This window comes from Lates calcarifer, linkage group LG3 (assembly GCF_001640805.2).
Source record: "Lates calcarifer isolate ASB-BC8 linkage group LG3, TLL_Latcal_v3, whole genome shotgun sequence".
Taxonomy (NCBI): Eukaryota; Metazoa; Chordata; class Actinopteri; family Centropomidae; genus Lates; species Lates calcarifer.
In genome coordinates, this window is record NC_066835.1 from 9,173,963 (window position 1) to 9,199,525 (window position 25,563).

The 25,563-nt window shown below is 39.0% G+C and overlaps 2 protein-coding genes across 3 annotated transcripts in view; one reads left to right on the forward strand and one right to left on the reverse strand.

Annotated features, from left to right (window-relative positions):
• Nucleotides 1–4,025, forward strand: part of calcr (calcitonin receptor) — a 51,821-nt gene extending 47,796 nt beyond the window's left edge. For both annotated transcript variants that reach the window (XM_018667707.2, XM_051066143.1), the window contains one exon: nucleotides 2,790–4,025. In XM_018667707.2, the coding sequence (XP_018523223.1) occupies nucleotides 2,790–3,011 (222 nt within the window). In that variant the 3' untranslated portion in view covers nucleotides 3,012–4,025. The remainder of the gene's footprint in view (nucleotides 1–2,789) is intronic.
• Nucleotides 4,026–21,898: 17,873 nt separating this feature from the next.
• Nucleotides 21,899–25,563, reverse strand: part of vps50 (VPS50 EARP/GARPII complex subunit) — a 93,888-nt gene continuing 90,223 nt past the window's right edge. The window contains 2 exon segments of the mRNA XM_051066145.1: nucleotides 21,899–23,635; nucleotides 23,737–23,926. Of these exon segments, the coding sequence (XP_050922102.1) occupies nucleotides 23,516–23,635; nucleotides 23,737–23,926 (310 nt within the window). The 3' untranslated portion in view covers nucleotides 21,899–23,515.

Here is a 25,563-nt window from a genome sequence, read left to right on the forward strand (position 1 = left end):
GTCCAGTTGTAACACGTTATAAAGCATTGTACTGCTTGTTACTTCAATCCAGTACTGTGGCAGTAAAAACTGAAGGGTCATGTCAGGTGAAGAGTAAGACACAGTTTATAAATGACTGTGCGGTTTCCAAGCCCAGCTGGAAATTGACTCTCCTTTCAAGTTCTCCTGTCAGCCTCTCAGAGTCTGTCTGCAGCTGTCTGACTGCAAGCATCCTTAACTTGGTTCAAACACTTCTCCAAACGAATAAGCGAGATTTCCATTGTAACCAAGGTCTTGGGTTAATGGTGTTGTGGAGACCTCTCTCTCTTGTGTGAGAGATGCTTTCAAGCTCAAGGTCTCCGCAAAGCAAAGCACTGACAATACATGCTGTTATGTTGAATTAGGCATTTTTAGCAGGTCATTGGACTCCATTGCAGTGTGAATAACACAGTTTTGTATATTTAAAATTAATATGACTTTGTTATATTTCTGGTGGTACAATAAGTGTAAATTAGGCTGTTAAATTATCCACAGAGATAAATAACCTGTTTTGAGGTATTTCTTTGCATGAGACGGATGCAGGGCAGATGCATAAACAGAGAGAGGAGCAGATTTAAATACTCAGCATGAGGTGTCTGGCTCAGAGAAACTAGCAACCTACTGTGGGGTTGTGTTTGCTGCACTCAGCCTGGAAAGTAGGTCAGGTATAGCTCATATGTGAGCAGCAGGAATGCAACAGCATCTTTTTAAATGATGTAAACAATTTGCAGAATATAAACAATATCTAGAGCATAGATTTAAAGGGTGAGTCTGCTTTTCTGGGTGATACAGGGCCTGCAAACGCACAAACTGTTGGGGGGGGGGATGACAGGGTTTTTTGCTTCACCCACATAATGACCAATTCAGCTCCCTTAATCAGGACATGGGTTTCTGGGGCAGGGTTCAATTCTGTTTTTTGATTTCAAGGCCAAACTGCACAGACCTGCCTTGTTTCTTCAGTGGGCCCCATTGTAGCGTGGTGTGGTGTGGGGACAGTGAGACAAACAGCTTTCATGCTGTATTTGCGAGATCAAGCAAGATGTTCTCCATGGAAGCTGTAAAGCCTAGCTACTCTTTTGTCTCATTATCACAATTAGTGTCATAATTTATGTCATTAGATCATTGTGTGTTAATATACCCGCAACAATTACAGCAGTATTAAGAGCGTTGCAGAATAAACTGATTAACATGGGACTGCAGGAAGACTGTTGCTCTAGACGTCAAACATCCACTGTTTCCAGCTTCTCAGATGTGAATATTTGCAGCTTTTCTTCCTTTAATATCGTTTTGAATTTAATACATTTGGGGTTTGGACTGTTGGTTGGACAAAAGAAGTGATTTGAAGATGTGACCTTTTTCTCTGTAAAATTGTGACATTTTTGTTTTCACCATTTTTATTGACTGTTATTGACTAAACATCACTGTGTGCTGCTGGTTTTTAGTGTGTATATGAATGCTGAGCAGGTGGCCGTGAGGAGGTGATTCCATTTGTTCTGCTTTGTTGGTACCACAAAGTGTAAAATTGGGGACACTCTGGACTTCTGCCAGCCATTTGAGTTTATTGATTTTAAGTTTGTTGCTGTCATTCTGAACTTTACAAAACTCCACACGGGCAAACAATATTACAAGAGAATTAAGACGTTTAATTAAGTATTTCATATGTAACACCATAACTGCTGACCACACTGGGGACTAAATACGAGGATTAGGCAACTTCTAGGATAGTTGTTTTCACCCCAATAATTAGTTTTGTGATGGTACAATATGGATTTGGTTCACATGCCTATGTGTTTTCTGTGTTGGCTGCAGCTAGATAATGATGTTCATGGACATCCCTGCCCATGACATTGATTGCATGTGTAATTACTAGAAAAGTTGTTACGTATTCTTATCAGTCAGTTTGGGCTTTGGCTTTTTCATTTATTAATGCAGAGTGCAGTGATAAAGAAGAGTAGCGTTAACCCTTTTTTTGAGTAAGCACGCTGCCAGTAAAAATTGTAACCCACAAGGAATGGCTCTGTGGGTAACATGGCATTTTTGCATCATAGTCCTCAAATTACTGGGTAATCTATATCTAAATGTTTGTATTGATATTTTCTACATGGCTGAAAGTATTTAATTAATGGAGGGGGAGATCTTCAAACACCCCAAGAGCAGTTGTGGTGCGGATGTAGGTGCAGAAAGATGTTGCTCAGTGGAGATTACATTTTTCTTCCCTTTAATAATGTGAGGCTCTGGCCACACGCACAACTTGGCCAGGTTTCAAGAAATGTGCCTTTGGTGTTTACGTTTCCTAACTGGCATCTGTGAATGTGATTGAAACTTGAGTGATGCACACATGCTGCAGCAGTTATGCTTGCATCAGTTAAAATCACCATCGGTTGGATTAATATTGTCAAAAGATGGTGTTTACATAGGCCCTGCCTTATTCACATTGCAATGTAACCGCGTATTGATTTGCATGTAAATTTGGACGTCTGGTGGAGTCATTTTGTGGTGGTCAAAGTAGGACAGAAAAACAAAACAGGAGAAAAAGTTCTGGAAAAATGTTTGCGCAACTTTGACAACTAAAGACACAAAGTGCTAGCACTTGCATTTAGAAGCGGTCTTATGGAGTCTGCAAAGACAAAAGGTAAACAGCTCAATGAGACTGATGAAGCTACCACAGTATTACTAAGCTTGATTCCCTCATTAGGGCCAAAGTATCACCTACAAAAACTCAAATTTTCTCAGTATAATAATGAACTCTTCTTTCTGTGTGTGGCGTTCAGGTGCAGGCAGCTCTAAAGAGGCAGTGGATGCAGTACAAGACCCAGTGGGGTCAGAGACGAAAGGATCACTGCTCAATGCGCTCAACGTCCTACACGGCCACCTCCATCTCAGAGGTACCCGCCTTCATGTACCACCACGACTGTAACAGCGAACACTTGAATGGCCGCCACACAGAGGATTCTGAACTGGTGGCACTAAAATCAGGAGACACGTACGCATGAGTCACACTGTGGATAAAGAGCGGAGCGGTGGGAACACAGCCGAGGAATAGAGCAACGGAGATGTACAGTAAGCACAGAAAATGAATCTGGTTTTCCCACCATAACTCAGTGATTAAATCTCAGAGGCTAATGCTGGTTTGTTCAGCCCAGGACGATAATACGGGTCTGGAAAATAAAGAGCTCTTCGGGATGGAGGTGGATTAGCTACAAAACTGACACTTCATTCTACTTTACATTGGTGTTGTGGCTGCTTTTTGAGAACTTTGATATTGAGAACTTGTGGCATGAGACAAGAGCTGCTTCTGACATGTGTCACTTCCTAAAGCTGCTAAACTGCGAGCATGCTCACAGTAACTGAGGCTTGTGTCAGTGTGGAGATGGAAATAACTGTGACTGAGATGATGACAGCAATGTTTTCTGTTTGAGATGATGGTGCTGAATGTAACAGTGACGATGATACTAATTATTACTGACATGATGAAGAGGTGAATGACAGTTACACTGGTGTAATGATGATGATGATTAACAAGGTGAAGGAGAATCCTTCCTAACCTCACCTTTTACCAAAGGGTACTGTATGTCGGTCACAGCTATGAAGGGGTGTACTGTGTCTAGTTGAGCACAGATGTAGTACTCTGAAGCAAAAGACACACACACATGCATACATCACAAACCTGATCATATGTGCCATGATAGAGGTCAAAATTTCAAAAGACCCTCTCTGCTTAAAGCTCTGGAATTGTGTACATAATGTATGTTTGTCATGTTTTATTTGAAAAAGTGTTTAAATGTTTTAAAAGGATTTTATTTTTGTTTTCTATTAATATTTTATTCTTGGCAGATCCTAAGTATGTGCTACGTGTTTGTCCTGTGATGCTGCACTCCCAACTGCTTTGTTGTTTTGCAGTTGCTGTATTTGTGCCAATGCCGAACTTCACAGGGCTGAGAAGCAAAAAGAACCTAAATGCACACACAAAAAATCCACGAATAAAAAAACTTTATTTTGAGGTTCAACAGCCAGAGTTGTTTCACTATGTTATGAGTAAAAATATGCTATCAGCTGTGCCAATGATTTTGACAAAGAAGCGGTTTCTCGCAAGTGTGGAAGCTGCACTGTCTGAATTTATTCTCGATCATCCTTGGTCATGCTGATGATGCCTTTAATCTACCTTCTGTTTGTTGAAAACATGTTATTCTGTCCTCTGTGCATATTTATTCATGAAGTTTTGTAGCCTCTTGTATGAATGAGCATCCAGGGCAAAAGAATGGCTAAAGATGAAATGATGTGAAGATCACATCCATATTGTATGCACAAATTTAAATTCCCCTCATAAAGGCATGTTCACATCTTGCTCACAATCTTGCACTATCAAAAAAAAAAAAAAAGAATGTGTCTTATACACATTTATATATCTCTAATGTCATGTCATTGTTGGTCTGTCATAAGATTTTGGATGATGAAAGTTAAAAATCACTTTGTCATTGTGATTTGTCAGTTTTGTTGAAACTTGGATAAAGACGTGTCATGTATTTATATATGGAAATTACTGAGACGCCCAATATGCTTCTAAACTGTGTATCTAATAAGAGACATTTAAATTCCGTCAGAGAAACTAGAGTTCATAGCAGCAGGCTCACACTACTGTGATTTGCTTTTGACCCCATAACAGAAAAGATGCACTCCCTGACTGGGAAAAAATTAGTTAACTAAAGTCTTTTTAAAAGATACACAATGGGTCCATCTTAAAGGAAAAGGAACCAACAATGCTTCAGTCAGGCTCTCAACACTATCTGACCTCCCCCTTACATTTGTGACACTTGGTATCAAGCCTTAGTTCCTCCTGAAGACAAAAATCTTTACAAACTGTTTCTAAAGCAATTTTCTAAAACAGCAGAGCACTTGAGTTGTTGGGAAATGTTACTCAAACAGGCGTATTATAACTATTGTATTTGTTAGGGACTATTTTCAGCCGTGGATGAATACACATTTGGTGCTCTGCAGTATTTACAGCACCAGGACATTGTATGTGGAATTGACTCAAAATAAACGACAGTGCCCATGTTCATTGTTATGAAGAAATATGTCTGACATGTGGCTGACTGATGTAATATGATATAGAAGGCTTTGGTTACACAGACATTACTTGTTAGAAGGATCCACTGAGCTTTGGCTTTACCATCTTTTAATGGGACAAAAACAAGAACATATAAAATGACCTTTCTTTTCAAATAATTTTCAACACCTAATTTGGCTATCTGAGATGACATTTTCATTTTTACTTTCAGACTCACTATTCACCACATTTTCCGCTTATTTGAGTGCTACTGTGTTATTACCTGTTGAATGACTGGTCATGTGGTGGTTTATGTGATCATTTTTAGGTTTTCTTGTCATTGTCAACTGGAATAACTGTTTGATGGCGATCTGTATGAGACAGATATTGAGGATTATGATTGAAATGTATATCCATGGACCTCTATACCTCTATAGTGAATTCCACATTTAACAGTATGGAATAGGGCTCTATATTTTTACAGTTACAAATTTACAATGTAACGTATCAGTTTATTAATTTACATTAATATGTTATGAAATTAATTATTCATATAATTAAAGATATATTATGAGCATAAACTTTGTGCAATGGAAATAATCATATAAATAAGACCATACTTAAAAATCACATTCAAATACATAACAGAGGTTTATTTATAAGAAATATGAACAGTAACCACTGCGAGCCAATAACAGCAAATTAGTCTGATCAGGTCACCAAAACAAATCATATCAATCAAACTATGACAGTCATATATGGACCTCACTTTACAATCCCTTACTTCCCCCTTGAATAAAAGAGATATTTGGACCTATTGCAATACTGTATTTAAATGACTGTGCTGTTGCTAACCAGGTATAAGGAAGAAACAGAGAGTGACAATCAATATGAGCGGATGACATCGTCATCCTATGATGGCAGAGTCGGTTTTAGTTCTACAGATATTCTAATTTCAAAGTATATTTATTTATTTTGCTATGAAATTCATCCTCCTCTTCATCTTTACAATGGTGATTTGTCTTGGATGTGAGGCACACTGTAAGACATATAATCAATCCTTTGGGTTTGAGGAAGACAGATTCTGTATATTTTGTATGTTCATGTCCATGTAAATACAAGCAGATGCTGTATATATAATAGATTTTTGCACTGTGAAATATTCTGACAGCTATTTTTGTTACGTTCCTGTCATTCATTTCGGCTTGTGTTTGTCTCTTTCTCCCTCTCAGCTCAGACCGGCATCATCTCAAAGCTGATAAAAAACTGCATTTTGTAAAAGCCAAACTGATTGGTGTTTTTATTTAAAAACAAAACAAAACATTTAGCTCAAGGATACACACGTAAACGATTCTTTGGTGTCACTTTTTATTTCCTGAGCAAATAGTAATCAGAGGAACAAGCTGCATGTAATATGTTTGTAAAGGAGAAAAAGATGAAAGAATTCTGTTGAAAATGGGTAATTTTCAGCACTTAGGATTTGATTATAAAAGGTACTTTTCCTTCTGTAGTTTTTAGATAATTTAATGAAATGAACGTTGTTTTCAAGTATTCCTGCACTATTCTCTGATGATTCAGCAGCATTTTCCTCACCAGCACTATTCTTGTCAGTGTTTCAGGGTTGAGAGATTTTGTATAATGAGTGTGCAGGGAAAACAAAGGAGGTCTTACTCCATTTGGTGTCTTGCTTGTGATCCCTCGGGCTTGGCAGTGCCATACAGTCTCTTTTTATTCTAAAGGTTGAGCTTGAATCACATACCAGCACACCATGTGTGTGACAGGACAGCATCAGCTGACACAATTCATCTCCAAGACGGATGTCTGCTCACGCCCTCAAACCCTAGGGTTGTTATCACACTAACAAGTCTGAGTTCTTCTCATTTATGTGAATATTTTTCAGCTCTCTATAGGCAGATACTGTATAATATGTAATTTCAGGCTCTGCTGAATCCTAATGGTACAGCCGAGAGAAGAAGACGCAATGTCCTTCTGCATATTCACAGTCCTTCTGAGTGTAAGAGATAATAATGATGATGAAGTTAGACGTGTATGGAGCTGTTCCATTATTCTTCTGATAAATATTGTCTCCCACCAACAGCATAACACTGAAATCATCACAAGTCTGAAATTCTATGCAAACTGTATTGCACATGAAGGCAGAGATAGAGGAGTTATGTATTAATCAAGACACAATGAGGGGGGAATCTCCATAATTGTAGAGATAGATCTTTCAGTAATGGGTTTTTCTTCAGTAGATTCAATGGAACAATAGAACAGAAAGTTAGAGGAAGCCGTAAATTGCTTTGAACAGCCTCCATCTTGGGAGTATGTTGGCCTGGGAAACTTCAGGAAAATGTCAGCAGCTGGCTATTTCAGGCATTGGAGAATGTCCTCTGACAGCGACAATCTCATAGTACATTAGACCAATCCAAAATGTGTCACATGAGCTCAGAAATCAGTGAACATGATCTTGTGATGAAATGACCACTGAGATGAAAGTGGTCCGCGTCTAAATCTTCATCTATGCGTCAAAGGTCATTTGACACCATCATAACTTCAGCTTATGACCATGGCAGCTCAAATCGCTGTTGTTGTGGATGGTCACTTCCTTCACACTCCCACGCTGGGCACATGTAGACTCATTCCAACTCAAGTATACTGACTGTGCAGTGAACCACTCTTTCACCCAACGCCTGGAGCATTTTCAGCTGTCATGGCGTACGTATCTATCTTTGTAAATACATGTATATATTATTTACTTGGTTTGGTTACACAAAGACAAAGACTCTGCTGTCTATTTCATCCAGCCAGGTGTACTGGCAACTCATCTGGTTTTCAACTTGGATACAGTGCACCGCAGCTCTCACCCCTGCAGCACACATCAACTCAGCTCACAGTCACGATTCATGAACAAACATGCCTGGAGCACTAAGAGACCAAAGATTGTCACAATGTGGCCACAGATCCTTGTGTTTATATATAGAAGCAAGTAAGTCTCAGCAGAGGGAAACTACAGTATAAATAACTCACGGTTTGGGCACACAAATTGCTGAAGCCATTTGCATGAATCAATTCACAGAGTGTAAATTTAAACAATATTATTGCCATTTTAATACATGCTTAAAGGATGTCAAAAATAATACTAACTCTTAAGTATATCATGTATCTCAACCCAGAATGAAAACAGAACTGTATTTAGCCCATGTGGCTCACTCATTGCATTACTGAATGACGTGCATCTGAACAATAGCAGCCATAGACCAGCATTGCTGAAAAATATCTAATGCAGTATCACAATTGTATATTTGGCGAGAGGATCAGTAACAAATGTAATCAAAACTACAACTCAACAACAGATAGTTACTCCAGCATGTCAGCGTGCCAACATTTGAACCAAATTTCATGGTAAGCCTTCATTCACATTCAATTTTTTCTGGAGAAATGTGCCTAAGACCTGGCTGCTGAATCAAAATGTGTGTATGTGAGCATGTGAAATGTAGTTTCATACTGTGTATGAGTGTGTGGATTCATATATGCCTGTGCATGCCTGAATAAGAGAGCCAGCTATAGTATTGAGCACAATGGGACAGAAAAGAACCCCCTACTGTGTTCAGCGACACTGCATCAAAGAAAATAAATCAAACCATCGAAATCTGTTCTCACTCAGGGACTAATCTGCACCATCGTCTCTATCTGCTCACGAGAGAGAGGACTTCTGAGTTGTGAAGGGATTTAACAGTAGTGGCTGCATTCAGGCATTAGAAATTGCTATACTTTTGTAGCAGGGCAGACAAATTCATAAAAAGAAAGAAAAATATGATGGAAAATTTATGATAATTCTGCGGTAGGAAAAATCTGTTTTAGCCTCATTAGTTCATGATTGGCACATCATCCCCAGATCATTACATGACTAATTTCAGAGACCATCATGTCATCTGTGCTCTGTTTTCGACATGATGCGCTTGCAGCAGTATTCCACATTTTAAAGGCCAAGTCAATTTATTCACAAAGCCCAGAACAATCAAGATTTTTATTGGATTTTTAAATTGCACTTGATGGTGTTTGCCTCTTCAGGAAATTAGCATCCCCCAGAAGTCTATAGAGAGAGAGTAGAGATTACCTAATGAAATAACTCCTCCTTCAGGATTACAATGCAACACTCATAAATTATAATCTTAAATGAGCTTTGTGTTTTCAAACCCTTTGATGTATTATTGGAAGACAATGCTGGCTGCGTGATAATTATCTAGGCCCTCTCGATTTAAACCCTTTGATATTAAGAACCTAAGTGCCAAAGCAATGCCCTAAAGCAGATCACTGATCCACTTGTGTAATGATATTTACTGCCACATTCATCTTAGTATCTTATTTTGTAGAGAGGCAGGAGAATTGAGAGACCTGAGGCATTGTGGGTAGCCATAATTTATAGAGTTGCAGAAATGAGAAGAAGGGGAGAGAGGGAACATTTGCAAAAAGTAGAATTTTTTCTAACCTTCCAGGGATGAGAGCAGCACTGACAGAGGATTCGTCTGCCATGTCACTCATAATACAGCTTCTGACCTCACAAAATAACTGAGGAATACTGTTGAAATAGAGAGCCCGACAAGAACAAGTGGATATCTCTTCAATCGCAGTGGAGGTCCAACACAGCCTGATAGAGTAAAGTTGATATCGCCTCCTGATTTCATCAAAGAATACATAAGGAAGGCTTCCCTTCATGTCTCATTTGTGCTAAAAACAGGGGTGAGCCTGTCAGTCTGCCCAGGACTAATAACACGTCTTGGAAGATAACCGTCTTAGTCATGTCTTTCTAATAGCACTTGTTCCCTCATTATGCACTAATGAGATTTGTGAGGCAAATTATTAATTATCAGGGCCCTTGATAGAGTACATGCTATGGCAGTGGAGAGGACTTTCCATGAAACAACAATTTGTTTTTGCTTTTCCTTCATCTGGAGCTTACAACTCTTATCTTGTACAAAAGCTTTTCTTATTTGTTTCTATGTGAGTTCATTCCTGCCAGATATTTTAGCACTTGTGACAGCAAAAACACAATTATTCAGAGTGTCACAATAATTATACAGACACAAACAATGCAATTTTCTAGATCCTAGGGAGACAGACCACTTCACTGCACTTTTACTTGTTCTCCTGCTTGTATATTGGCAAAGTGTTGAACAAATTAGCAGATGTATTCCTTGCTGACATTGCTCAAAGTCTGATTCATCTGCATATTTCTCTCTATCCTCAAATGGTCTTAAAATGCAGGAGGTATTACTCAGTGATGAAAACTGCTTTTTTTTTTTTTTTAATAAGAGGGATAGATGGAGTCCATAAAGAGAAGAGTTTTTCAAGAACTGAGAACAATTTGATGTAAAATCAACCTGAAGGACATTGTTAACTTTAATCACACCTCCAACTGAGTGTATCCAAAAAGGTCATTTTCTTCTTAGGCCATGCTGTCAACCATATTCTACCACAATACAGCTGATTGAAGCTGGGTGAAACGTTTAACTAAACTGAGTGTCTGTGCAGGATAATGTTCACCAGACTGTTATTTCAATCCTACTCGGCTAAATTTCAGCATCTATTACCCCTGAGCCACAAATTTCAACATCTACTGTGCAAAAACACAGCTACGCTCCAGTGTCATAATTCTCTGACACACAGAGCTCACGGTGACACAGCCGAAAAACCAAAGTGCTTAAAGTTAAGGGACCGCGGAGCCTCGTTAAATGCCGGGTTAGCGGCCAAAGTTTCCCTTCCATCCAAAGGCTGGGTGCTCGGATTTTCCACGGTACTCAAAGCATTTTATGAGGCTTCCCAGCACAGCAGGAGAAACACTAACTTATTTCACTTTTACTATCCCTATGGTGTGAATCTGAGTGAGGTTTGAAGAGATACAGCTTTCAGAGGTGTCTAGATAAGAGGCAGGCAACTGATATTCTCCAAGATGCTGCCTTCTTTTGTTCATACCCATACATGGGAAATAAAAAACAAGAAATATATTTTGTTGAAATTTTCAAGCCTTGAGATGGATATTCTGCTGTTATAAATACAAAGTATAAAATGAAGAAGAATGGAATAAATATATATCAGAAACTTTTTTAAAAAGGTCTTCTGGTGTTTTCACACAGGCCTACTTGTTTGGTATGGTTCTAAACAAACTTGTGTGTACTTAATCTTTTGGCAAGATTCCCTTATACTGATGTGAAAGCTGTTATTTGAACTCTAGTGGGAGGCCACTTGGAAAAGAGGGTCTTGGCCTGCTTCCAGTTTGACCTCTGGTGTGGTTCATTTGTACAAATCGGTGATATGATAGTAGATAAGTGATCTGAGCATGAATTGTTCACATTTTGTTCCCTCTTTTGTTACACTGCGCTCACTGTGAAATCATCTCTTAACGGAATAATTCAACATGTTGAGAAAAATGCATGTTCACCTTCTAGCCAAGAGTTAGGTGAGATGATAAGTATCACATTTATGTCTGTACGCTAAAGTTAGAGCAAGAAGACGATTAGCTAAGCTTAGTGTAACCCACTTCTGGGTTAGTATACATTACTCTAGGTTTGAAAGAAACTCCGTGCAATAACAATATACAAAGCACAAAAGAATTCAGTTAACTCTTGAGTATGTGTGTTCAAGTTGGTGCCAATCCAGGCGACTGGCACAGTCCTACCACAGAGCAGATAGTTCATCCAGCTGTTTCAGTGGTAATGTGAATCCAAGTTCCTTGAAATCAAGGTGGGAGAGACTTGCCATCTCCTGGAATGGACCTTCTTCACTGGGTCTTCTCACTCTATAAAACCAGCACAAAAGTATGAACAGATTGAATGAAAATAGTTAACATATTGAAAATTATTTGTTACTCTCTAGTTCAGCTTCCACACTCTTGACATTAAACATTAAGCCTACTTTGCAATGAACCTAAGTTTTATTTTTCAGTAGAAACATCGGCACCTGTTTCATGAATTAAGTAACACAAATGCTCTTAGCTGTTCACAATATTACATTTCTTACAAAAATGTAGCGTGTGTTAGAACTCACCTTTTTCCCTTCCGATGACACGATGAATATTACTTTGAAAGCATCCGATATGTTTCCCAGTTAACGCTTGATATTCACGAACCGGGCTTTACACTGAAATAACTAAAACTAGCAACATGGAGCTGAGAGGCTAGTTTACTGAGGTATGTGAGGTGCGACTAACCGGAATAAAAAACATTACTTCCGACGGTCTCCTGGCTTCTAGAGGGAAATTGACTGTCACTGACTTCAGCAGCTGTTTTGGCTTAATTCATACTGTTTTTCAACTTTTGTGAAACTCGATGTCGTCACACGGACAAACAACCTTTTAACTCAATATGGCGGATTAGAAACACTCCCTCTCTCTCTCGCTCGGCACCATGGATACTTCACGCGTCTCGTAAAAACGCACTGCAAAACTTATGTTAATTTTAATAATTGGTGGGTAATAATAGGTTTCACAAAAAATTCGACTAAACCATCACAACTGGAATATCTAATTATAGAAATAAAACATCACTTCAAGCTTGAGTCAAAAAATTCAATGATATAACTTTATTAATTTCTATTTCCGTTCACTCAGCTTGGTTACACCAGCATAAAGACTGGAAACAGCTAGATAGTTTGTCCAAATGTAACAAATACACCTATCAGCACCTCTAAAAGTTGTTAACATGGAACACAACTACATTTTGTCTTTTGTACAGATACACACACACACACACACACAGACACACACACACACACATATATATATATAAATATATAAATAATATATATATATATATATACATAACTACTCACTGGTTAGCTCATCTATCTAGCATTAACTGTAAGCAGAAAATTCAATGTCAATTCAATGTTTGTTTATTACTATAATAATTTATGTTCTTATACATATTTGTGAATATGTTATGTTGTTATTTATTAAACTGTCTGTTAGGCACATATATTATTAGTGACCATAACTTTTACAGATACATTTTTCATGGGGCTATTGCATTATGATAGACTTCTTCCCATCTTTCAGCTTGGGCACGGTCTCTTCCCATGTTGAAAAAATGCACTGAAACATAGACCATCCCAGACCTAAAATACATGTGATATCTTTCACTGCTTATATGAAGTCATAGCATTCATGTACATCTTTTAAATGCAAACAAATGCTTTAAAATATAAACACACATTGAAACTTGACATGTACTCAGGCTGTAAGTCACACACTTAAAAGGAAGAGTGTGTTTCACCCGCTGGGTAATATGCCATAACAGGTTAGGTGGAGACAGCCAGCCACTTTCCATCCCACAGATAAGGTATTGTTTACTGTCATTCAAACCTGCCTGTGGCATCCTAGCTGGTACGCAACCCATATCACCTATCAAGCTTAAATCAAACCCAGATAGTACCAATCTGTCTCACTCCACAGGTCTTAAGATGTCTGCTGAAGTGGAAGATTAACATCAGCAAGTGCCATGCACATAAGCAACAACACACAGCCATGAAAAATGAGAGGGAGACATGATAAACCAGAGAATCCTGGAGCATTGGTATGGACAGTGGAGACAGGATTTTGTTCAGGATCAGATTTTCCTTGTATTTATGAAATCCTTGTGTTTTGCCTAAATACTATGATTGGTTGTGTGCATGCAAGTAATTTGCTCAGAGGGACCCTGACAGTATAATTAACTCTGATGATGAATGGCTAGAGGAAGATGGAGAGAGAAACAAAGATAGTGGGGGACACTAAGCAAAACCAAAGTTTTTTTTTCTTCTTTCTTTTTTGAGTGGAAAGTAAACACAGTTCCTTTTCTCTGCCCCTTGTATTTCAAAGGTAATGAAAGCTGCCACCAGTGCAAATATTTTAATAAATGGGGGAAATTCAAGTACATGCACAAGACAGATGCATAATGCAACCACTTTAGTGAGATTCACAATGCAAACCTCAAGTTAATCCTGTGACTCATTTGAATATGCAGAAAAGCACTGGCTGAGGCCCAGTGCGATTGGATGGGATGAATTATCTGAAACAGGTCTGTCTGCAGTTTCTATCATCCTTGGGATATTCAGGGGGGAGATCCTTAAAAACCTGTCAGTGCTTGGTTAGCTGGCACTGAGCTCAGCCCACAGCCATACACCCTAAGATCATGCTTAAACCCTCAGGATTACCAACATCAAGATCAAAAACCTGGAACACCACATAAAAAGAGCAATCAAGAGGGCCGATGGTCATCTTTTTCAAAGTGCTGCAGGTGTAGGTGTGAGAAAAGAAAATGACGGGAACCTGTAAGAGTGCAAAACATCACCTCCTTCATCTGTCCGAATCTGTCAGGAGGTTGGTTTTTGCCAAAGGCAGTGTCAACAGACTGTACTCTACTGGACCAGTTCTCTATTCTATTATTAACGGATAATTCTAGTTTATTACAACTTGGATTTTATTTCTATAGTTGAGTTTCCAAGTTCATTCTTGGCCTTGGATGAGAATTCCTGGTTCAGAATAAGTGGAAACTTTGAACATCTACACTTCCATGACAATTTAAAAAAAAAAAAAAATGAACTAGAGGGGGGAAAACTAGCTGCAGATACATCAAGGAATTGACTTTTTACAGTTAGAAGTGAATCTGTCAGAGACCACCAATTAACCACCCTCACATGAAAATGAAATCTTTATCAAATCAATAATGCCATAATCATGGCACATAATGAGGAGGTAGAGGTGGTGGAACTGTGGCGGCGAACAAGGCTGGCATGAGCGAATCAGTACAGCTACGATGCACATGTTCATGTATAGGATTGGATATTATGAGACAGCTGGTGGCTACACAGCTGTGAATGAGCCAGTGATTGTAAAGCAAGAGTGAAACAGCTGATTCCAATTAGCTGCGTTAGGGCTATGACTAAAATAATGCTCCATTCTGTTGATGAAGACTGCGTGACACGGTCACAGCTGGACATTGAGGTAAGATTGTTTTGTCAGCTATTTCTGATTGATTTGGCCATTGTTCCTGTTAGTAATTATAACTTTGTAGTCTGTACCAAATTAAGTGCTGAAATCTGTAGATGTTGTATTATTGTTAAAATGAAGTCAGACAAGGCAAAGAACATTAGTGGTCAGACTACATGACAGGCTAGCCAAAATTATGTTGAAGAGAAAGCTGCTTGCACAATGTTCCAGTGCAAGTGGGACCATTCTTTCAGTTTTACCTTCAAAGTGGTTTACATAGGATAGGCTGCATAGACTAGCTGACCTGTCGTATTTACAGCCTGTATGATTGTCACCCACTTGTGTTTTTTGCCCCATCGGACTGGTTTGTAGCAAAGTTGCCCTCTTCCCAGATTTCTGACTGATTTTGGTGATGGCCAAAATTAAATATCATTCAATACGCTTTCCAGTACCCCCTATGTAGCTCTGTGGGGAAAGGCAAAGAGGTTAGATACAACATTCATTGTGGAGTGCACCATACGGCATATATTATATATGTTACATGGTACTATTACAGAATATTCTACTAGTATATAATATGTAATATGTATTTCTCTCCCTTTCTAAATCTCTTTAACACATACACTTACATGCTGTCAGTATAGGAGCCCAGCAAAAGCTGCGTGCAATTGCCAGTAAAAGAAAAGCTGTCACAGTTTAAGGTTAGCTCAGGTCCTGTTAAACCTTCATTTGCCATCGCCTTGACTCTGACTTCTTTATACTCCCTGATCTGCAGGCCACAGCTTTCCTCTGAGTAATGAGAAACAGGGAAAGCCAAGGGAAGCATGCTGGGCCTCATGATAACCCAGTGATTGAAATGGAAGGTATAGTGTACAGATTATATTACTAAAAGCAATGCGGAGCAGCCTTTGACAAATTGGTGTGTGAAATATTGGTCTGTATGGTAATGGTGGTTGTGACACACGTTTTCCACAGAAGACAGAGAATGTGAGCAGGTCTACTTTTCCTTATATGATGTACTACTTTCATTATTTTGCCATTCAGTAAAAATGAAAATACTATAATCATTTCTAGGTCACTGTTTGGATTTTCCCCTGTCAGCTTCATGTGCAACAGTGAAGAGGAACAAACAGAATAGAGGTTTTTTATTATGACATCTTTCCTGCAATGTGATAATGGTTTCTTTTTTCTTTTAACACCCTGGAAGTTACAAGTTTTCTTTGCCCACTATCTCAGCCATTCCATGTTGTCTCTTTAAAACCAATCCTGCTGAACACACAACGCAAGAAACTGATCAACAACGTCACTGACCTTTTGTGGCATTATGTTGTGATGCATTCTGTCAGCATTAGTGTTATCTGAAGGGCAAAATATTATTCCAGTATGTAGATCAAAATTTTACTCAGGATCAATAGGCAAAATGTTCATTTAAATTTAATTTAAACATACAATAATGGTGAGTCTGGCTGTTTTACCCTTAAGGTCAAACATGTTTTTTAATCACACACAGCAAATTGTTTGTCTGCATTATGATAAACACAGTCAACCCTGCAAATTGTTAATATTGTTAAATATTGACCTATATTGTATGTCAAATTCTCCTCACAAATACAACCACCTATGGTAATCTGAGGTCATTGCTCAATAGTTGAATGAAGAGGAGGTGCGGCACCTTCATTGCACTCCCAAGTCAACAATATATCTGAGTTCCCACACACACTCATCAGAGCTATTTGCCTTTTGTGAGGCCATGAATAAACGCAAAACACAATTAGATCTAGTGAGATACTGTAGCTGATGAAATACAGAGACTCTCATCTGCTATCGGTCTCTCTGCTCGAAAGTCATCACTTTGTTTACAGAGTTGTGAAAGGGAGGACATGAGAGGCTGAGACCCATGAAATTACGTGGGATAATCTTTTGTGATAATTTTGTTTGTTTACCAGTCTAAATATTCTGCCTATTAGTCATTCATACTCTTGTACTGTATGTCTACAGACCTAAATCATGGCTCGTGTATTAGGCATAGTGGATATGAGTCATTTGTTATCAGGGATGTGATATTATGCCTTTGTGAAAATATTAAAATCCAATGAATATTCTGTGTTTTGCACAGTGTCCTTAGGGAATTGATGATTGTGGTTACTAAATCAGAAAGGCCATTAAACAAATGCAAGAGAGCGGAGTAATAACCAAGGACACACTGTATCACTGATGCAAAGCAACTGAAACTATTACAGTACTGCTAACAGCTGCAGTGCTAGTTTCCAGCCTTGGACCTTTAGCGCCAGGTCTCACAAGCGCCACCTTCAGGCAAAGAAAGTAATACTTCCTGTGGTTTTGATGCTTGTGCCACTTGCAGGAACTGGGTGTTTTTAGCCACATTAGCAGAGTGGCTAGGTCTGTCTATCAGTCTGTCTGTTGGTGCTTTAGATCTTTATATCTCAACAACTGCTGCATAGATGGCCACTACATTTTGTACAGACATTCATGCTCCCCAATTAATCCTAATGACTTTGGTCATCTTTTGACTTTTTTTCTAGCACAACCATGACACTGACATTTTTTTTATTTTTATCTTGGGTGACTCAACTATTATTATTTGATAGATTACCATGAAATTTGGTATCATCATGGAGGCGAACCATGATGCCTGTACCTCCATGTTCCCCTTCTAACATTAAGTAGTTCCTTCTCTCTCCTTTCCTGTTAACACTGTAATTGTGAGCACTTTAGACTTTTCAGTCTTGTTTTTCTTTTACTTCTGTTTGTGTACAGATGAAGCAATTTACATTTTATGTTTTAAAATTACAAAATGAAATATTTTTGATATGATGTATACATTTTCTGCTAAATACAGGGATGAGTGCAGAGTTTACACTGCTGTAACATCATATATATTCTCTGTCCTTCAGCACTCCTCAGTTAGGAGGACAGGAGGAGGATCCTAAACACATTTGTTCCAAAGGTAAAGAAACACCATAAGGTGATGTGATGTGTTGTACTGACCAAATGAGCTCCCCTGCTGTAAAATAAACTTTCCACTCTTTGAAAAAAGTTGTCTAAGATACACTGTCCCCATTTTTAAACCGGTAATTTACGCTGAAGTCCAGACGAGAAAAAGAAAAAATCAATACCCGTTTATCAGTGACGAAAAAACTGACTTTGTGCTTTGTTTGAGGGTATTTCCAAGCACAGAAGAAAGTGCTGCTGACTAGATGTATATTATAACATGATGTGAACTGGTATAAAAAGCTTGATTCATCACCTTTGTAGACATGAGGTGTTTTGTGATATTGTAGCTTGTTCTTTTGGGAAATACCCAAACACAAAGTCAATAATTCTCCTGTTTTTGAGGAATGAACTTTTATTTATTTATTTATTTTGCTACCCTGAAATACCAGGCCATCCTATTAAACTTCCCTGATACTATACTTGAGACCAATTTCACTTCAAATTAAACTTTGAATTGATAGCTTTCTGCAGGGGAACATCCCCTACCTTGTTCTGTCTGCTATAAACGGAGCCCTAATGTTTCTTGAGAGGTTTTCCTGCCCTGCTCATGTTTACGACCACGCACAACATTTGTTACTGCCCGAGCACAGCTAGTCAAGCAACAAATTAGCAGCGACTGGTGGAACAAGATTCTCAGAGGGCCGTCGTGAAAGTTTATGCAGCGGAGTCTGACATCCAATTAGCTGCTTCAATCTGTAATGCCAGTCAATGAGAAGAGAAAGTACTGGCATTATGTTCATTAAATACTGCAAAATAACTATGTTTATTGAATTACCAAGAGGCTTCTCAGAGGTGTAAATTATCTCTTTCATGCATTCTGCGAGGTCTAAAACTATCTCCTAACACTAAAAAGCCCATATTTGCAATTGGTCTGATTGAATTGTATTAATTACTCCAGTTATTAGTCTATTAGTCTCAGCGAGCTGAGCAGTTTTTTTTTTTTTTTTTTTTTAACAAAGTAACAAATGGTACAGTCATTTTGAACCACATGCCATGAACATTTCTGAACTCCTCTCTCTGCTCAGTAATAGAGATGTCTGCCATTTCTTTAGGGAAACACACATTCCCATTCCCTTTCAGGGTTTGTTTGGTGATAGGGCTAAATCAATAAGACTGCTTTAATGAAAAGCTCTGTGAATACACTTGGCTGTCATTATGAGAGAGCAAATGGGTTTGTCTAAACCGTGCTCAGTTCCCTGGTTACAGTTTTCGATTTTCTGCTCTTACAGAGTGAGACACAGAGATTAAAAGGTCTTCATGTGTGGATGTGGGTTCCAGTTTGCCTGACACCCCAAATGTGTTTCTTACCCCATATCTCTCGAGAAGAACCCTCTATCTATCCTCTCCTGTCTGTCACATAAGTGACAGATGACTTGATGGGGAGGACAAGCTCTGCAGCCGTGTCCTCCCTGTAGGGTCTTCAGAGATTTTGTCTTATTTTTATTCCTGTTCAAGAGGTTTGAGCAGGAATAAAAAGTAAAGTAACAATTTCAACAATGTAAGAGCCAGGTAACAAAGGCCTTGTGCCTTTGAGGTATTTATGGCAGCTACAGCTAACATAATTGATTAACATTGTAACATTGTGGATGACAAATGTGTACCACTGTTTTTTAATAGTTGTAGCCTGTATGTGAAATCAATCCCTGTGTTAAAACATCTGTGATTTCCAGAGAGTAATGCTCATTGTTATACAAACTGTCAATTAGCTTAGTAAAAACCTAAAATTCTGATTTCAAAAGATCACCCTGTGGTGTATCAAAATAAACAAAGACGTGTCTTGAAAGGGGAAATCTGAGTCTGCAGGATATGCACCATGCTTGACATCCTTTGTTAGTTTTATTGCAGCTGATATGCCAGGACAAGATACAGCTTTAATCCTTTTGTGTAAATGGAGTTTGATGACCTCTGCAAATTCTCAGCATACCTCCCATTTTCAACCTGATAAAAGGTCTAATCAGCCAAACCTGGAAAACCACAGTGGGGAGACTGGGGTGGACAGTAACTGAGCTCTCAGTGGAACATAGTAGTAAGTCATTTTATGAAAAAGGCCAAATATCTTTGGCTGTTAGTAAAGTTTACAGTTGTAAGTTTAGGAGATTTTTGGTCAGTATCAAAGCTCAAGATTTCAAAGAGTGTCAATTCTTAAAGGTGCTACATGTTAGAATTTGCAAGTAACAGCTGTTTACTTACCAGTCTAGGAAACGTTGTGAATTCAGCATCAAACTTCATTTCTTTACTCGCTAAGAGCTGTCTCCAGCAATTAAAAGCTATGCCAATGTCAATGCTTCTATTTCTATCACTTCTTTTCTTTGCCAAACAAGGGCAGACTGAACATTACAGTGACTCACTAACACCTCTTGAGGTACAAAGTGGATGTATCAAGAGACAGGATGGGCCAGAGCTAGCTGGTTAGCATGCTAACTCCAGCAGATTCTGTACCTCAGCAACACAGTACCTAGATGACATCACAATTGTTATTTCGTCACATTTCATTGATAATTTTAATACATTTTTGAATGTTTTAAACTAAAACACTTACATATAGCACCTTCACAGACTGAATGCTTTAAAGAATGCCAAACATGTTTTTTTTTGTACTTCCACTGAGCCACAGCCGTTTAAAAAAAAAAAAAAAAAAAAAAATCTAAAGTTGAGTGCAGTTCATTTGGCCATCTCCTACTCAAGTAACAACTTTGTCTTTCATGTTCGACCTGCACAGGTCATCACAATGTCCTCTGGAAGCCATATTTACTTTTGCTCTTTCCCCCACCGCACTGTCAAATCGTGTCTCATCAATCATCATGCAAAGTACACAGTATTAATAGTCTCTGCCAGCAATTGTTCTAAGTTAAATATGTATGAACAGACACGAACGAAGGCTGTGTGGATGCAGATTAGCAGACAGTGAGGGAACACAGGCCATCTAGGCCAGTGATAGTGATTTCTATGGACTCATGAAATTTGGCAGAGGGACAGACACGCAGGAGCAAAGAGGGCATGGTATTTCATCTGAAAGGGTAACTGGGCCATGGCATCACAGGAGACAGGAGGGGTGTGATCCAGCCAGTCACCCGGATATGTTGACAGTGTGAACAGTGGAGGGTCATGAATCAAGAGTGTTTGAGGGTAGGAAGGTGAGGAAAGCTCTGCAAAAAAAGGGGGTGCACAAGAGTTAATTGGTTGAATACCACTTAGATCTGAAAGCACAAACTCTAAAAACATTATCATTATCATTACTGTTATGTGTCACTCCCTAAAGGCATCATTTAAAGCCAGAAAAAGTGAGGGTGAGTTAATACTGTATATTTAAAAGAAACTTCAAAGAGTCTTCAAAATTAAAACAAGTCCTTCACATTTCTGTCTGTTCAACCTGATCAGCAGGCCCCTCTTAAACAGGAAGGCTGACAGGAAATCACATTAATTAGTCTGACAGGGCCCTGCTCCTGGCAGAGTAAAGCATCATTAGGATGGACAGTGGCGCTGCTGAAAGGTAACACTCATATATTCTGATGAACAGCAAATGACAAGACTGGACTAAAACTGCTGTAGCACAGAGATTTTAAAGGTTGGGTATGATTTATAGATTGCACAGCTTATTCATGACACCAGGAGGATAAAGTGAATAAGAATGACAAACAGTGGGGTGACCCAATAGGTGAATTTCTAGCATACATACCACATGGGTGCTTATACTCTGAGCAGCGAGTCCCTGGTCCAACTCCTGGCTGGCTGGACTGTTTGCTGCATGTCATCCCCCTTCTCTCTCTCTCTCCACATTTCCTGTCCTGGCCTTCACTGTTGCTATCAAATAAAGCCATAAAATGCCTTAAAAAAAGAAAGAATAACAAACATTAAGTGACCATTGTTAGTGTATTTATTATGTTAGAATCATCTGGGATCAACCTACAATCCTAACACTGATTACTGATTTTCACTATAGTACACTTGACCCTGACTGTAATTTCGACAATGTTTAAATATTTGTATTTGCTTCAGTTGATAAGTTATGATACTGAGAGGTGATAAATGACAGCACACTTCCAGCAATTATCATATAAAAACCCAAACAAGACACAAAGCAAGAAATAAATACAGACATAGTTCAAAACATTCACATTTACAGTATTTTTTGTGGAATAGTTGCACACAAAATACATATGAAGCTGCATCAAAAACTGTAATTTCATCTTTTTTTTTCTTTTTCACATGAATCTGTCCGCCCCCCTCGGCAGGTCAAACTAATGGAGATGCCTTGGGGAAGGGACCTTAAAGCCTTGAGGGAAAGCTCTGGTAGTTGACACAGTTTAACCACTAACTCATGAGATATCACATATCACATCAGTGCCTGACTGCACAAACCAACAAAATGGATTAAAAAAAAGCCAACATTTCACTGCTCAGCAAGAAGGCCCGGAGACCGAAGTCCGAGATAAGCATTTTTCATAAAGACTTCCAAAAATTCACCCCAGGACAATAAAATCATTTCCTCCTCAGATATGACAGATGGCGAAGAAACACACGCAGCTGGTGCAGATATAATCTAACTATGTTAACGCTAACTACAGCAATTCATATTATTTTCAGAATCATCATTATATTAGATTTATGCAATTCATAGACGAAACAAAACAAAGAAACAGAGCATCCAGTCAGGCACAACAAATACCCTGAAGTGAACTAAGATACAGCAAACACATGGGCTGGGATAACTTATAATGAATGAATAAGGTGAACAATAACCCAGATTCACTGTACTGTATATCCAACAGGGAAAACATTCAGATAGTATGACCATTAAAATGTTCTCTTGGACATATTTACTACAAAGATTAACGTTGTGCCACTATTAAATTTAGCAACACATAAATATTCACTAATTTTCTTCAATCTCAAGGTAGAAGCTGTGTCAGCAATTGAGCATATTTGGTGAAAACAGATGGAATGCCATAAACAGCCACATGTTCAAACCACACGTCACATTTTACACCATTAGATCCTGTATTTGTAGAAGTTTACCTGGAGAACAAACTCAAGAGCTGTTCTTTATGGTCGATGAAGTGGTCTAATTTTCTGTCATAAGCTGCTAGTTTGTTGAATGAAATGGTGAAAGCATGTGTTATAGTACGTCTATGCAGGGAGTAACTGCAGCATGCTTGAATGTGAAACAGAGTTTTAGTATTTACGTCCATCCACTGTGTCATGAGGTGTATTCAACAAGTGGCAATTTGTGTTTTTGACCGTATAAAGACAATGCTAATGGAGAGTTAGCATTTGGCTAACTTTAAATGGCTGTATAAACTTTGTATACAGTAGCTCCACTACTGTACAGCTCGTTGAACACACCTCAACAATGGTATGTACATTTCTAAACAAAACATGAAGACATTCGACACTGTGGAAGTTCCTCTGTTGGAGTGTCCATCTCTGTGGATCGGTTGATACATTTAGGGTCTGGTCTCTGAATCAGTCTATCTCTTGGGTCTGTCAATGTCATCGATGGCTGCCAGAAGTTTCTGACGAGCCTTCTTGTTTATATGTGAGCCCAGGCAAACGTTCACCAAGTTGGCTAGCTGCTTCATGGAGTACTCCTGCATAAACAAAAAAAAAATTCAGTCAAAAAAGCAGATGTACAGCCTCACAGGATGAGACTTTTGGCCTAACAACCAAACAAATACTACAATCCTCTCACCCTGTGATTCTTGATAAACTGCTCCATATCGTTCTCTGTCAGGTAATAAGCCTTGATGTAGGTCTCAACAAACTCTTTGTCGGGGATGGGTCGCAGGTCGGTTAGCTTCTCCAGCTTCATGAGGAACTGTTGGAAGTCCAGCTGCATCAGGGCCCGGCCCTCGTTGCTACATTTCTTCACATTAGCATAGCTACAGAAGAGGACCAACACAGGAAAGGGGAAGAGAGGTGATTAGCGTTTTCAGGTATGGGTAAGCAAAGGCTGGAAACTAGATCAGCTCTGTGGAATTTTTCCATTTGGATTCATCACAGTCATCAAAGGTGTTGGTCAAATTTGTGTGGCCTAAGAGTGCATAGCTCTACAAAGCTGGCCAGTCTCCAGACTTAGACTGGTTGTGACTGCAGTGCATTACCTCACTGCCTCCCTGTTATAATCAATGCGAAAAATGTCTGTTACGCATTTATCATTTAGCTTGCACGACCACTTTTCTTCAGTTTAATTCAACAAGGATATTCAATGTCATAATGTGATGTTAAATTAATTAGGAATTAATCCCAGTAATTTTCCTAACCATCCTATTTATCCTGTATGTGAAGGAGAAAGACACGCTGCAGTGGTTTAAATTCTGGTCTTCATTATACCAACCCACATCCCATTCCTCCCTCCCCACCCACCACCCACTGTAGTTCGCTGTGAACTTTTTACGCATCATGTCTGCATGATGTGTTTGAGCTTGTCATCTGTCACTGTTTATCAAAGTTTAAGTCTAAATAATATGTAAATGCATGGGAGGATACCAAAATATTGTCAAACCCCCTGCAGCAAAGTAAACAGACAAATGTGTAGTTACCAGATGATGTGAGACATAAACTGGGAGTAAAAACTTTCTAATAATGGAAATGGAAAGAGTAGAAGTATGTGAATGTACTTAATATTTTTACTATTTCTGTGATGGGTAATTTCCTACAATAATAAAATCTGTATGCTGCAACTTTCATTAAAGTTTGTGATGTGGGACAGACAGAGCAGTTTTATCCAGTATGCTTCAGTTTTACAAGTTTTCAATTCAAACACACGTAACCGCAAAGTATCTGCGGGATTTCTTATGTGTGTATATCCTTTATTCAATATTTAGGCAGGTCTGTCTGTGTTGTGTTAGTTAAATGTGTGCGAGCCAGAGTACACATGCATTTCTGTGTGTGAGTGTGTGTGTGTGTGTGTTCGTGTGTTTAATGTTTCTGGCAGCGAGGACTGTTGTCCACTGGCAGGTCAGTGTCTGTGACATCTCCAGTACATTAACACACCACACAGACAGCTCCTCTCTCTGTAAACTCTCCCTCGGTCTCACACTTCAGCTTTTCTCTCTTTCCCTGTTTCCATTTTGTGCCCTCGCCCTCCCTCTCTCTTTTTCATCACCTCTCTCTGTCATCCTCACTCTTGCCGCTCTCACTCTCTCTCTCTCTTGCTTGTCAGGCCTGCCAGAGTTTGGTGCTGAGTGTTTGAGCTTCGGCTCAGAATGCTAACAGAGCCATTTTGGCAAGTCTCTAAGGGGAGACGGAGCGTTGGACAGAGAAGCTGAATAACAGACTGAGTGAGGCGGAGTACAAACAAACAAATATGACCAGCCCATCTGGGTTGTGCCAGAGTGGTGGGCAGTGTGTGCATGTGTGTGTGTGTGTTTAAGTGCGTGTGGAGGGAATGCACAGACAGAATCAGGGAGACGGCAAAAGTCTGCAACAGCAGCTTAAATTTGCAGAGCATCGCAGCCGTAATGAGACATTTGTTCATTGGAGAGGGTTCAAAAGTTCTCTTACGCAATGGGAAGAA